At 34.5% G+C, this 15,452-nt stretch overlaps 1 protein-coding gene across 4 annotated transcripts in view; it reads left to right on the top strand.

Moving 5' to 3' along the window:
* The window catches only part of LOC115883012 (insulin-like growth factor 2 mRNA-binding protein 1), a 221,651-nt gene that overhangs the window by 189,507 nt on the left and 16,692 nt on the right, over positions 1-15,452 (top strand). For all 4 annotated transcript variants that reach the window (XM_030901285.1, XM_030901284.1, XM_030901286.1 and 1 more), the window contains one exon: positions 9,707-9,881. In XM_030901285.1, the coding sequence (XP_030757145.1) occupies positions 9,707-9,881 (175 nt within the window). The remainder of the gene's footprint in view (positions 1-9,706; positions 9,882-15,452) is intronic.

Raw genomic sequence — 15,452 nt, 5'->3', positions numbered from 1 at the left:
GCGTAGTGCCAATTAAAGTTTAAAACATTGCTAGAATTAAATTAAGCATGGTTTATAAGTATAGGGATTAAACATATATTTACTTAAATATGAAAGCTGGAAACTGTTTAACTGATTGTTTACTATTTGGAAGATTATTTCTGTGGCAACATTCTAGGAAATAAAATATTTAAGTTCAAAAATGAATAATATTAATGTCTCTAAACTTATCATTAATGTGTCAAATTGGAATCAAGCAAGACCCGTCCATTTTCTAAATTTGGCAAGCCATGATACGACCAGGTAGGATTAATTGGGACTTGTAGGATTAATTCTAGAAGTTGGTATTTATCATTCCGCATAAAGATTTATTCTCACTATACCTTCCATTTCCATTCCATATCCGTTCCGTATTTTTATTGTATCAGTTCCATACTTTTTATTGTACAATTTATATCATTACGAAAGTTTAATTTCAAAAATTTGTATCTTTTGAAAAAGGCAATAGATTTAAAAGGCGAAAGAATAAATAAATATCAGCAAAATGCTAACAGAGCTGGTACAAATGTAAGAACTTGACAACGCTGTTTCCGATACGCTTCAGTCCGTCCGCCAAAAAATGTTTGGAAGAAAAGGATATGGAACGGATAGTGTGCATTGTCCTATTCATTTACATGATATAATATTTTATGTAAAGGGAAGAGAGCTGATAAGGAGGGTATAGTGAGAATCTAGTTTTCTGTTTTTTAAGGTAGCAATAATTTCCTTTTCTTTTCTGAACCTTTCAAGAATCGTGATGTTAGTTGTATGATGGTACCATGAGACTTGTACCATTGCTGATATTGCAACCTGGATAATTTATTTAAGAAATAATTAAATATATAATGAATATAATTAATAATAATTCTTATGGAAAAATGCAATAAATTTGTTTTATTAAAGCTCGCTAAAATGATCAAAGCTAGTTAATCATACTTCAAAATTTTGATCATAAGGTATTTTCTTTAAACATAATATATCTGTTGGGTATCATAACAGGTCTTGATACTGGTCATTCCCCTTTGGCACACCTGTATAAAGGGGTCAATTTTGTGAAAACCACTGCGAAATGTAATGCGGAATAAAAAAAGCTGCATATTTTTTTCTCTTGTGAAACCTAAAGGTGCGTATTCATTATCCGAACGAACGAACGAATGAAAGTGCGGTATATATAGACGGAGACCGAACGCATGCGGCCGTTCGTTCGTTCGTTCGCTCGACCATCCGTTTCGAGTCGGTACATCAAAGGCGTTCGCGTCCGGTCTTCTCATGCGGTTCTATCGTACGGTCCCCGTCCATACCACTAGCGAACATTCGTTCGTTCGTTCGTTCGTTCGGATAATGAATACGCACCTTAAGAGACATGATTATAAAGTGATTTTGCATTTGCTTTACCTTTATTGCAAAAGTCAAATATACAATCGATAGACGATAATTTCTGATGCAAAATTATGTGAAACTAAGTGTGTCACTAAACTAGTGTTCTTTTCTTGTAATATGGTTACTTACTTCGCATAAGATTACCATTTCAGATATAAAATATTGTTTTTTAATATGCTAAAGTTAAGGTGTAACATACACATAAAGTTTACCAAAATCTGATGTAACTGATGTTTTGATACAACAGATTATGATCAACTCTAATTATGTAATTGTATTTATATATCTTGTTTTTTATAATTTCTGTTAAGAATCTTTTATCTGCTATTTTAAATTGATTAAATATTTGTATTGTATTGTAGTTGTTTGACTTATGCAGTTTATAACTACCTAATTAAGATAAGAATAAACGTTCAGAAAATGTAAATTTTATAATGAAAGTTTTCGGCCTAAATGCCTATTTTTCATTGAAACGACAACATAATTAGGTATATAATGACGTTTCATATACAGGATGATGAAGATAAGTAATTGTTTTCTATTTTGTTGTTGCCAACAATTTTGATATCCGTATAGAAAAATAAGTTAATTTTTTTTTTAATTTTCAGCTTTACCAAAGATGTATTAACTAAAATGAAATAATCTAACCTTTTTACTCTGAAATTTAATTATTAGATTAATCTGAATGGTTTCTTAGGACTTTTGCAATTCTTGCATTTTTAAATAGATTTTTACTAGGGGCAATTTCTACATAGAAAATATTTAAATAAATAGTGTTTTAAATAATTCAAGGCAAATGAAACTATGTATCTATAGAAAGGGAAATTCAACTGACGATTACTGGTAGATTTATTGTGAAATCGGGTAGTGTGGAATGTTGCGTCAACCAAGTTGGACGTGTGTATGCCACTTTAGTATTTTTATTCAGTACAACGTGGTGGCGCTTACATTACTTTGATATGAGTCATATGAGACCTCACCTATAGCCGGTAATGCCTCCCCTCTCTCACACCTGTAGGTGCTTATACGTATCACAAGGTTCATCAACACCGGAAAATCGCACATAAAAAGTATAATTGTTAATGCTGCATTCAAGTGCATATACAAGGTGACCAAGCGTCCAAAAAAAATCTATCGATATGTGATGTTATCTCTCTTCCGCACTCCGGACATTCAAAAATTTAATTACTTTGTTACCTCTTTCCTTTTTGGTTGTCGTTAACAACTGAGTTTACAATTCTTCTCCATTGCGTTCAATTGTGCGGTGCCTCCTCCCAGTGATTCTGCATGCCTATTCTTGTATCTTTTGAGTTGCCCACCCGGTTTCCTTTTACCGTCTGCAAGCTCACCGTAAAGAAGATATTTTGGTAGGCGCTTTTTTGCATCCTGTTTACGTGACCAGCCCATCTTAAACGGAATTTGGTAATCATGACTTCGGCACTCTCTCAGCTAGCCTTTTTAAAGACCGATACGCTTGAGACATGGTAGTAGCATATAATTCTTAACAGTTGTCTAAGTTGTCTCTGTTCCAACTTCTTTAATGCGTTCATGTACTACTACTACTACTGCCACTACTCACCGATGAGTATTTAACACGCATAAGATAGTTACGCAAGGCGTTTTCTTTCATGGGCTCTTCTGTGACTGAAAAGCCCGATAAGTGATGTTATTTCTCTTCCGCACTCCGCATTCAAAAATCTTATTGCTTTGTTGCCTCTATACTTTTTGGTTGTCGCTGTTAATTGAGTTTACAATTCTTCTTCATTGCGTTCTATTGTGCGCTGCTTTTTCCCACTGATTCTGCGTGCTTGTGGAAGACATATTAGTAACTTTTGAGTTGTTCACTCGGTTTCCTCTTATCGTCTACAAGCTCACCGTAAAGAACAGATTTCAGTAGGCGGTTTTTTTGCATCCTGTATACGTGGCCAGCCCATTTCAAGCGGAATTATCACAGTAATCATGACTTCAACGCTTTCGCAGCTAGCTTTGGAAATAGCTTCTGGTCCTTGAAAAAGCTAGCTGCGTTAATGTGCCGAAGGTACGGCACCCAGGTTTCGCTTCTTCTATATAACATGGTGGGTATTATTATTGCTCGGTACACTACAAGTTTTGTTATTGTACTCAAGTCATGATTGTAGAAAACCCTGTTTTTTAATTTCCTCCTGCCAATTCTGTGCTGAATTTCAGAGTTGTTATTGGATATTGGTTGTCCTTTTTCAAAATCAAACTGCCGAGGGTATGTGTAAAATGTAATATGTTTGTATTACGGCCTATTTCAGAAGAATTATTGAATTTGTGGTTTTTAATCACGTTAAGAGACGAATATGATGTACTGAAACCAAAACTATGCTAGATACTACTATAGTTGGTCCGTACTTATTTTATTATCGTTATCTTAAATCATACGGGGTATTCAAAGCTCCATACCAAACTTTCTAAAATATTAAATATTTTTTCTTTGTTTTTTAAACGAAACACGTGGATGTATACCATGATAGTAAGACCCATGATTACATATGGAGCAGTTGCTTGGTATACAAAACTAGAGCAACGTACAGCAAGGCAAAACCTGTACAAAGTACAGAGACTGGCATGTATCTGTATCACAGGTGCCATGAGAACATGTCCAACAGCAGCAATGGAGGTCATTTTAGACCTAACACCACTGCATATTGTCGTCGGTAGTTATGCCAATACGACAAATATTAGAATGGTCATAGACGGAAACAATACTGGGAGAATTTTTAGGTCAGGGGCTTGGAACACCCTCAAAAAGAAAATTCCACTTCTCCAACTCCCAGTGGATGACATATCAAGAATTTACAACTTTGAGAAACACCTCACTGTAGTATTGAGTAATAAAAAGGATTGGAAGGAAGAAACGCTTACTCAGCATATAAAAGGCCATACCATAACGTGGTATACTGATGCTTCCAAAACCAAAGCAGGGACAGGGATAGGAGTATTTGGGCCGAAAACCAAATACTCCGAACCAATGGGGACCTACCCCAGTATCCTTTAGGCAGAAATTTACGCTATCGAAAGATTTGTACAATTTATCTTAGACAAGGAACTATCGAAAACAGGAAATTGCCATCCTATCCGATAGTCATTTAGCACTAAACGCGATCATCTCAGTAACCATCAATTCGAAGTTGGTCAAAGAATACCTAGAGAAGCTCAACAAGTTGGGCAAAGAAAATAAAGTCCTCCTACTCTGGGTGTCTGCTCACTAAGGGATAGAAGGCAATGAAAAAGCAAATGATCTAGCTAGGAAAGGAGCGAACACTCCACTAACTGGACCAGAACCGTTCTGTTTTCCAACGGAAACCAGCTGAAAGTGGAACTGAAGAATCTGGAAGACTCCAACCGCAACTTAGAATGGATGTCTTCCAACGGTCTAAGACACTCGAAAAAGCTCCTCAGAACCTACGACCGAGAAAAATCAAAGGCTTTCCTTGATTTAAGTGAAAACAATCTTCGGATTGTCACGGGGTTTCTAACAGGACACTGTCTCCTCAACGAACACCTCAGTAGGCTGAAGCTGAGAAACAACGACGAATGCAGATTCTGTGGGGAATATGGGAAACACCAGAACACCTCATCACTGAGTGCGCCGAGACGACGACCATTCGTGCCATGAACTTTGGTACGGATGATGTCAAGGATGGAGAGCTGGCCTCTATGGAGCCGTCTCAGATACTGGCTTTTGTTAAAGCCTTGAGACTGTATGACTACATACAACAGCAAGTGGTAACTTTTTATTTGATGAATAGATATAGGGTATATTTGTTATAGAAAAAATATTTTATAGCTTTATAGAAAAAGTTGTTATAACTGTTACACTTATTTTTCGTTCTATTATGAGTTTTTAAACCAGTTGATTTTTTTTATTTAAATCAATGATTAATATAAAAATATCCGTTGATTTAAATCTTTGCACCCTAGTTATAATAGATTACAGAATAGCGAAAAAAATTGTTTATAATTGCGTTTTACGACTATGTGCTAATTTAAGGAACAAATAATAGCAAACAACGTAAAAAACAACAAATGTTATAGATACCTACAAGAAAAGTTAGACAACTGACAACTTTAATTACAAACTAGATGACATCCAAAAATTAAATAAAAAACAATTTACTTTTGAACTAAATTGACCGATATCAACTGTCACTGTCATATTATACAGCCTGTATATTTGAACTAAAAGTGGTTGCTTATGTGGTACGAGGAGGTAAATTTACCAGTTTGATGTCACTATTTGCGATACAGTTGGAGTTGGAACCTTTGGTGTTACAATAGTAAAACAAAACACTAATTCACCACAGTACACCAAAATAGTTTACATTTACCGCTGAACTTTTTATTAACCATGTTATCAGTTTTAATCATCTGCTGATAATGTTAACATAACGAAGCGTTCACTGTTAAAAGTAAAGTGTTTTGGGTGTATTGTGGTGAATTAGCGTTCTATTTTACTATGAGATGAGTAATATTATATTTAAGGTTGGGGCGTCTAGATTCTCATTGACCCTTGGGTAGTTCCGCCTCTGGTAACTGCCATTTTCAAAATTATAAATATAGGTAAAGGTCAATAGAAAAATAAGAAAATATAGTGTAAACCTGCCAAAAAAGAAACATGCGTAAACGAAGAGTAAACGCCAACATGAGGCGTTCGCGTCTTTAAATTGTTTTTCGCCATGGCGACGTTTCGCGTAGCTCACGCGAATCACCACGCAGGGAAGAGAGCTACTATTGTGTGCTTTTTAATAATAGTGCAAAGATACCCTTCTATTGGACGTCGTTTTGCGAAGGGTGCCTAGGAAACATAATATGGCATGTCTAAGGGGACTGTGGGAGGGTTTTACATTTTAAATTATCCTTGTTCTTACATTACAGAGACTTTGGCCGAAAAACAAGAGCAAATAAATGAATAACTATACGCCTAATTTCGTATAATGTTTTTATTAGACAACATTAAATAAGATTTCTTAAAGCTATAGCGATAATACTGATTGTTTCATTTGGTGTTTTTTTCAAATTTATTTAATAACAAAACCGTACAATCAAAAAAACTCTGTCAGATTTAGCTTGACAATGAAAATCATTTTATGAAAAAATGGAAAATGTATCTCTGCATCAATCGTTATTTTAAATATATGTAGATATTTGATGCATTTTTTATTCAAAAAGACTAGCCGATTTTTTGGAGGCAAAATAATTTTGTTATAGAATGTAGAATGAGTGGGAGGGGGTTAATTACTGTGGCCTACAGATCTATATGACCTAATGTAAATCGGTCTGATTAACTCAGAACTGAGCTACCATGTCTCATATTTTTTCTAACGTATCCAATATGGCCAATGCGAATTTCAAAAATTGCACGGATCTTAACCAAAACCGCTGATCATGAATCTGACGTCGGATTCGCAAAATTCAAAATGGCAGATCAAATATGGCCGACGTGAATTTCAAATAACACGGATCCGAACTACATCGGTATAATATGTGAGTTTTTCGGGTCACTGATCGCGAATCTGAAGTCAAATGGGTCATTGATCGCGAATCTGATGTCGGGTTGGCAAAATTCAAGATGGCGGATCCCATATTGCCGACCTCAAGAATAGCTTACGCTGTAGGCGCGGGATCGATTCGAGTCGGACCCACACCATTTTTAAGGTCGGCCATTCGCGATCCATGACCCATTTGACTTCAAATTTGCGATCAGCAACCCAAAAAACTCACATATACTGATTTTGTTCAGATCCGTGGTTATTTTAAAATTGGCCATTTTGAATTTTGCGAATCCGACGTCAGATTCATGATCAGCGACCTAAAAAACTCCCATATACAAACTTTTGTTCAAGTCTGGGCATTTTTTGAAATTCGCATCGGCCATATCGGAGCCGCCATTTTGAATTCTTCCAATCCGACATCAGATTCATAATCAGCGACCCAAAAAATATCCCTATAATGGTTTTAGTTAAGATCCGTGCGATTTTCGAAAATCATGACTTGTGGTAGAGAAAATACGAGACATGCTAGCTCAATTCTGATGGGTGTTTTGAGTTTATTAGGCCTATTTACATTAGGTTATAGTGTTATACATATAAGAAAACATTTTTTTTTATTTTTTCATACTACAGATTTTCCAAGTTTTTGACGTTATAGAAAAAAAATGCGATGTGATAGCCTAATTCTGATAGCGGACTCGTGCTCAGCATCGAAAAATACTATAGGATGTGATGGTCTGGTAAAAAGCATAGACCACTTTTTTGTGGCTGTGTAATCTTTACGCGCTTCTAAGAATGTATTTTCTGCTCATTGTATGTAATTAATAGCAACCTTATTAACTGTATATGCAGCAATGCACGAGTTTGCAACCTATTGAAACTGTTCCTTTTATGCATTTTTGCCTTTTCAGCTGTTTACTAACAACGGACGATATATCACATTTTTCTTTAGATTAACATACAGGATGTAAATGAATACGTGCGAGAAAATTTGGGAAATAGTTGTTGTTGGTCATGTTACACACGAACTACCTTTAGGTTTTAGATATTTCTTCTCGATTTAGCATTTCCTTACAAAGTTACCTGCTTATACCAGATGAACCAAAAGCATCGCTGAAATTTGTACTGAATATTATTATTTTCATTTCATTCATTTTGTACTTTACTCCTACGTGGAGCATAGGGCTTCAATAAATGCTCACCAGCAGTTTCGGTTGGTTGCAATTGATTTGGCATCTTGCCATGATCAATTTACAACCGATTTGACTGATTGGACGACCAGTTTTGCTACTGCGTTGTGGATTCCACTCAATAGCTCGGCCGATGTTGTTGCCCCTCCGCCTTAAAGCGTTGTCAGTCCACCTCCATTTCCTCAGATTGATCTCATTATACACCTCTGGTTGGTTAAGCTCCGCAAATCCCAATTTCTGATAGTATTTGGCCGGAATATTCCCACAATGTTTCTACATAAACGTTTTTGTGCGAGAAAATACTTTCAATATCAGATTTGAAAACTGATAGTCTATAAATAAAAGACTCAAAAATTTATTGATTTCAAAGTTGTTCGTGTCCCTGAATTCCGTACGACCAATTCCGTACTTCGTTGCCTCGATACTTTGTCAATTAAATAGTGGTATAATGCCTACATAGTTTTCGCGGAATCCCAACCGCGGTCTTCGGCCATATCATGGTCAATTGAATACGGACTTGACTAGTGTCTAAATCGACTCTTAAGATACCCATTCACATACAGTTCGCTGACAATCCAGAACTATCGATTTATATATCGTCAGTTAACATTTCTCCATACACTTACAGGCCGTCGACTGGTCTGAATCTGCAGATTACTTAAATCTTAAGGCCGACTGAAGTATATAGCAAAAAATTGACAGTTCTAAGTGTACGATGATCGTACGTTCCCATCTTTTGACAAGTTGGAAGTTTTGTACTATCAAGATGAGCAATTTAAGTAATAATACGACTTTTTTTAACCGATTTTATTGATTGGTATAGGCAATTGCCCTGTCTGCGGAAAATTAAAAGTAAAGTTTATTCAAACAGACAGAAAAAAACTAAAGCTTATGAAAAAATACTGGAATTTTATAAAATTGTTGGTACAAATACTATTGTAAATTAAAAATGTTGATTCTGTAAAGAAAAAAATAAACAAAGAAAGGGACTTAAAAAAATGCGAAAATCAAAGCATAACTTTGAAGTAAAGCTTTTTTGAATTTTTCTTTGATATTAAGGGCTTAAGCATTTTAACGAGATGTGCCGATTTAAAAACATTATTCGCTACAGAGACTGCGAAAAAGATCGATTGAAACTGACGATATGTTTGTGTGTGTGTTGTGAAAGCACAGTTTTTCTGCAGTGCAAAAACTGACAGTCCCAATACTGAAGATCGCATCGTCCTTCATAACTGCATTGTGTGTGGCCTGACAAAGTTTAGATCTTCAGTTCAGATCGTACAGTTCTAAAACTGCCGGCGAACTCTATGTGAATGGTCACCTTTACTCACGAGATATACGGTCTCATCCGGCCTCGAGCCGGCTTAAGTGAGCAGTGTGTGTCAGTTAATTTTACACCCTCGGTTGATGATCACCCGTCCATCCGCCCGCATCGTCTAACCTCGCTTAACTTCGGTGATGTATCGGGAACCTGTCTTTCACCGTAGCTGGGCCGTTGCCTAGATAAACAGAAACAGATAAAAATTAACAACTTATCTGTAACAACATATTTTGAGTGGGCGTTTTTGTGTCAGATATTTAACCATTCCTCTTTAATTTCAGAGCTGTAACACAACTAAATGGCATCGAAGTGGAGGGCAAGGCGCTCAAGGTGGATTTGGCCATCGAGAAGAGGTCCCGGCGGGGGCCCCGAGGTCCGGGAGCTCCCTTTGGGGGCCTTCCTGGACAGAGCCGACAGACCGACTTTCCTCTCAGGATACTTGTGCAAAGCGATATGGTGAGTACTCAAATTTAAAGGTTTCACGTCTCTCAATATGGGGATATTTCAGATAAGAAAACGAAAACATTAACAACATTACTCAATTCACCAGGAAATAATGTTTTAAATAGTATTTATGATCTCATGGTTTTGACATGATTCCACTGCTTAACAAACACAAATTTAACTTACAAAATTTTAAATCTACCTAAGTCTACTAACGATACGAAATTGACCGGTGTATACGTTATCAACTGATGCTCCAGACTTATAAGAGTTTTTTGTGTTTTGATTTTGTTTTCTGTATAATCTTCTCAATTTATTTTTTTGGGGGGAATTCTGACAAGACAAACTTGAGACAAATTGTCCACACCGCAAGGACAAAAGTACAATAAAGCCAAAACTTTAGTTGTTGCGAATGAGTTTTATTAACCATGTGTGATTTCACTGGATTCCTACTGTTGGCAGCACACGCCATCCACACTGCGCCGACAACTTGTAAAATATACTAACAAAACATAAACACTTTGATCTTTACCGACTCGAGACGGGACATTGAAAAGTCGTCGAATTTTGAATTAAAACAAAAATGAGGCAAAAATATCGCAGAAATGTATTGGATTTGTCGCAATTTTGTCGTAAAACATGACTGATTCTGTCTGGTCGTTGTTTTGTCTGCTTGGTCTGGACCCGGCATTAAATTTGCAAAATTAGAGGTTCGATATACAGGGTTGTTCACCACATACGACACGGAGTATTGTAGCTAAACGATTATATTTTTACAAATTCTAGGTTTTAGGTTCCTTGAAAGACTATTAGAGCTACAATTTAAAAATAATTTTACAAGATACAGAGTGTCTCAAATAAGTAAAAAATTATGTCATAAAAGCCACAACTTGTTAAAAAATAACTTCACCAAGCTAAAATCAATCATACCAAAAGACAAAAGAAGCAATGTAGTATATCAGATACCTTGTAAGGACTGTGATAAAATTTACATAGGGCAAACTGGTCAGTATCTAAAAAATAGGATCAATGGTCACAAGTATGATAAGAAAAATAAAACGGCGTTAACAAACCATGAAATTGAATGTCAACACACTTTTGACTTTAACGACACAAAAATTTTGGCAACCGAAAATCATACAAGAAAAAGAGAATAATATATATACAAAAAAATAACAATACCATAAACGCAAAATCCGATACGCAAAATTTGAGTAAAATATACTATAATTTGATTAATTAATTTATGTGAACCAAAATATTAACACATTTTTTACAACAAAAGAACTATCGATTGTTTCATATCCATATCAATAGAGGTTCACAGGGAGAAAAAAAAATGCACCAGTCGAGCAACCACAGAAATACATATATTGGTGTGTCAGTCTATGTGTTTGTTTAATATTGAATAGATGTATTAGTAGTTGCTGTGTTAAAATGTAAATATATAAGTTGTTTTTATGACGTCCAAGTTTATAATGTAAGTTTTAAATCTTTCTATTTTTTGATGTTTACTAGTGATGTATTTTACTTTGTAGAACATGTTTTAGATCGAAACGTAAACTTTGATAATGTGTTTCACTGCAGAATAAAAAAATAAACAAATTTATATACGGACCATAACCCCAAGAACCAATTTTCAAAAAATAAGTAAAAAATATTATAGTTGTATTTTTTTAAATGGAACACCCTGTATATTATTCTATTTTTAGATTCTACGATTGAAAAAAAGGTAAATTTGATTAAGGTTTACTGCAATACACCAAAACACTTTTCTTTTACACTGGACGCGCGTTTCGCTAACCATGTTAGCATCATCAGCAGATGATTATAAACAGTTTACAATCATATATAATATAAACAGTTTATAATCATCTGCTGATGACGCTAACATGGTTAGCGAAACGCGCGTCCAGTGTAAAAGTAAAAGTGTTTTGGTGTATTGTGGTGATTCAGTGTTTTTATTTTGCTGTGTAACACCAAAGGTTCCAACCCTCAACTGTAAGGTTTATTGCACTTAAGCCTTACCGTTTTTGAAATATTTTCAATTTTGTGAAATTGCAGTAAAAAATTTAATGCTTTATTTCTCCAAGCGTATCAAAGTTTTTAATACTAAATATTTACCGAAGATTATTTATTGATCAGATATTGGTATTGCAATAATAAAAATTATACTACCTTATACAGAGTGCCCACAAATTCATATTAAATAATTACTAGCTTTAAACGGCAATAACTTGTTTAATTTAAATGGAACACCCTGTATATATCACGTAAATCAGATGGACAATTTAATTGTCTATCAAATTGTGTTATACCATTTTTACCCATCTCTACATACATGCATACATACAGCCGTTACTCGCTGACGAGTATTCGACACACATAAAGAAGATGGTCACGCAAGGCGTTTTCTTTCATGAGTTTTTCTGTGACTGAAAAGCCCGATACGTGATGTTATCTGCCTACCGCACTCCGGACATTCAAAAATCTCATTGCTGTGTTGCCTCTTTATTTTTTGGTTGCCGCTGTTAACTGAGTTTACAACCCTTCTCTATTGAGTTCTATTGTGAGCTACTTTTCCCACTCATTCTGCATGTTAATTCCCTTTAAATTTTCGTGAAAAATGTCCTTGTACCTTTTGAGTTGTCCACCCGGCCTCCTCTTACCGTCTACAAGCTTACCGTAAAGCAGAGATTTTGGTATGCGGTTTTCTTGCATTCTGCATACGTGACCAGCCCATCTTAAGCGGGATTTTGTGACCATGACTTCAATACTCTCGCAGTTAGATTTTTCAAGGACCGATACGTTTGAGACATGATGGAACCACCGGACTCTTAAGAGTTGTCTAAGGTGTCTCTGTTGCAACTTGTTCAATGCGTTCATGTGTCGGCGGTAAGGCACCCAGGTTTCGCTCCCATATATCATGGTGGGGATTATAATTGCTCGGTATACTGCAAGTTTTGTTTTTGTACTCAAGTCATGATTGTAGAAAACCCTGTCTTTTAATTTCCAGAATGCTCTTGAGGCGCTACTAATCCTGTGCTGAATTTCAGAGTCAATATTGGCCCTTTCCGAAATCAAACTGCCAAAGTAATTGAATTCCGCCACATATTCCAATAGTACTTCTCCGATTTTTATAGCATTGTTGTGATCTTCCGGGGGAGTGCACATGGTTTTAGTTTTGCCGATGTTTAGCTTAAGGCCCAAAGCCTTGTATGCCCAGGTATATGTGTTCAACATTTCTTGTAATTGTTGTACCGTGTTTGCAACTAGAGCGCAGTCGTCAGCGTATTGAAGTTCTGTGATAAATTTTGTACCTGTTTTTGCCCTGAGTCTTTTTATGTTGAACAGACCGCAGTCATATCTGTATCTATTGCCCAATCCTCTCCCCTGCAGTTTGCTGTCCACTATAATGGACAGCGCTGCCATGAATATGTTGAATAGGAGAGGCGCTAAGACACATCCCTGCCTAACTCCTGTATTTGTTAGGAATGGGTCGCTCAGTGATCCATGATGTGACACTCTTGACTTGTTGTTGTTATGGAGGCTTTTACACACTGTAAGAAATTTGTTTGGTACTCTGAACTTTTTCATAATTGCCCAAAACGCATCTCTGTTCACAGAGTCGAAGGCTTTTGTTAGATCGATGAATGCAACATAAAGTTCAGACTGCTGCTCTTTTACTTTTTCCTGTAGGATGTTCCCATCTCTTCAAGTTTTCGTAGAAAATACATTTTCTTATAATTCTTATAATTTAGACCTTATTTATCAGTCTACCCATGCAATATTGAAATTTTAGATTTTTTTTAAGGCAACATACATATGTACAAAATGTACAGGTGGTAAATATAATATTACAAGCCCATTTATTTACAAAATAAAGCTGTTTAAATATTTATAAAAGAGTATACCAGTTAAATATACCACCATTATTTTCATCCAAAAATAGTTAATTACATACTTAATTGTTTTAATTAATAAATCATTCTAAATAAATGTAGATTTGACTCAGAAATCCATATAATAATAAGTTATGAAAATGAACGTCCCTGTTGTTATAAAATAAGAATTCGTCAAAAAATTAAATAAAATTTATAAGGTGTTACTTTTTACCACACTGTCTAATACACATACAAAATTCAGTTTTTTAGTATTTGGAGCAATTATTATTAATCAACGTAAACAGTCAATTAATGTAGTTTGCATACTGGGATTATATTAATTGGTCTCATTTAACAAAAATATAAAAAACTTTTTTTATTTTTTAATGAAATAAGCGAACTATATCGACAATATTAGTATCTGTACTCTTTGAAAATTTGTTACATCTTTAAAAAAAATCTAAAATCTCAGTATTCCATGGATATAGTGATAAATGAGGTCTAAATTATAAGTAAATGCATTTTCTACGAAAACTTCAAGAGATAGGTAAAAAATGGTATAACACAATTTGACAGACAATTAAATCTGATTCACGTAAAATATACAGGGTGTTCCATTTAAATTAAACAAGTTATTGCCGTTTAAAGCTAGTAATTATTTAAAATATATTTTTGGACACTCTGTATAAGGTAGTATAATTTTTATTATTGCAACACAATATCTGATTAATAAATAATCTTCGGTAAATATTTAGTATTAAAAACTTTGATACTCTTGGAGAAATGAGGCCTTACATTTTTTACTGGAATTTCACAAAATTGAAAATATTTCAAAAACGGTAAGATTTAAGTATGATAAACCTTAATCAAATTTATATTTATTTCAATCGTAGAATTTATAAATTGAGTAATATACAGGGCGTTCATTAAAAAAATACAACTATAATATTTTTTACTTATTTGAGACACTCTGTATCTTGTAAAATTATTTTTAAATTGTAGCTCTAATAGACCTTCAGCGAACCCAAAACTTACAATTTATAAAAATCTAATCGTTTAGCTACAATACTCCGTGTCGTATGTGGTGAACAACCCTGTATATTGTAAGTAAAATCACAAAAATGTTACGAGATTTAAAACTTCATGTAAATGGTAACGTCATTGGTACTAAAATAAATCAAAATGTTTCCTTAAATTAAATTGATCGCAAGCAAAAGAAAACTGTTATAATTTAATGCACTTAACTGAAACTTTAACCACTTTAACCAACTTTAACTAAAATAATGTATTAAGTTCGACTCCATCCTTAGGGTATCAAAGACAAATATACTTTGTATAAAATCGATCGACCATTAGCTCTCTACAAATCAGATAATTTGATAAGACCACTACAACATAGAATTTTTAGACGTTAATATCGTTACATAGTTTTCGCATTATTACAGATAAGATTTTGATATATACGATATAAAAACAACAGTCTATAGCTAATCGATGCAAATTTTTAGATTAATTGTCGATGAGTTTGCATCACTTTGGAACTTGCATATTAGTTTTTACAATTTTATATTTATTAGGATTCAAAACATCATTTTATATATGATCAAAACATCAACATATTTATTATGATTCATAACATATAACTTCATATCAAATAATACAAATTTTAGTGATCTTTATAAAGACGTTTTGAAGATAT

The sequence above is a fragment of the Sitophilus oryzae genome, unplaced genomic scaffold, assembly GCF_002938485.1.
Source record: "Sitophilus oryzae breed Bouriz unplaced genomic scaffold, Soryzae_2.0 scaffold_1801_pilon_pilon, whole genome shotgun sequence".
Taxonomy (NCBI): domain Eukaryota; kingdom Metazoa; phylum Arthropoda; class Insecta; order Coleoptera; family Curculionidae; genus Sitophilus; species Sitophilus oryzae.
Note: the sequence above shows the minus strand (reverse complement) of the source record. Positions and strands in the feature narration are given on the sequence as shown.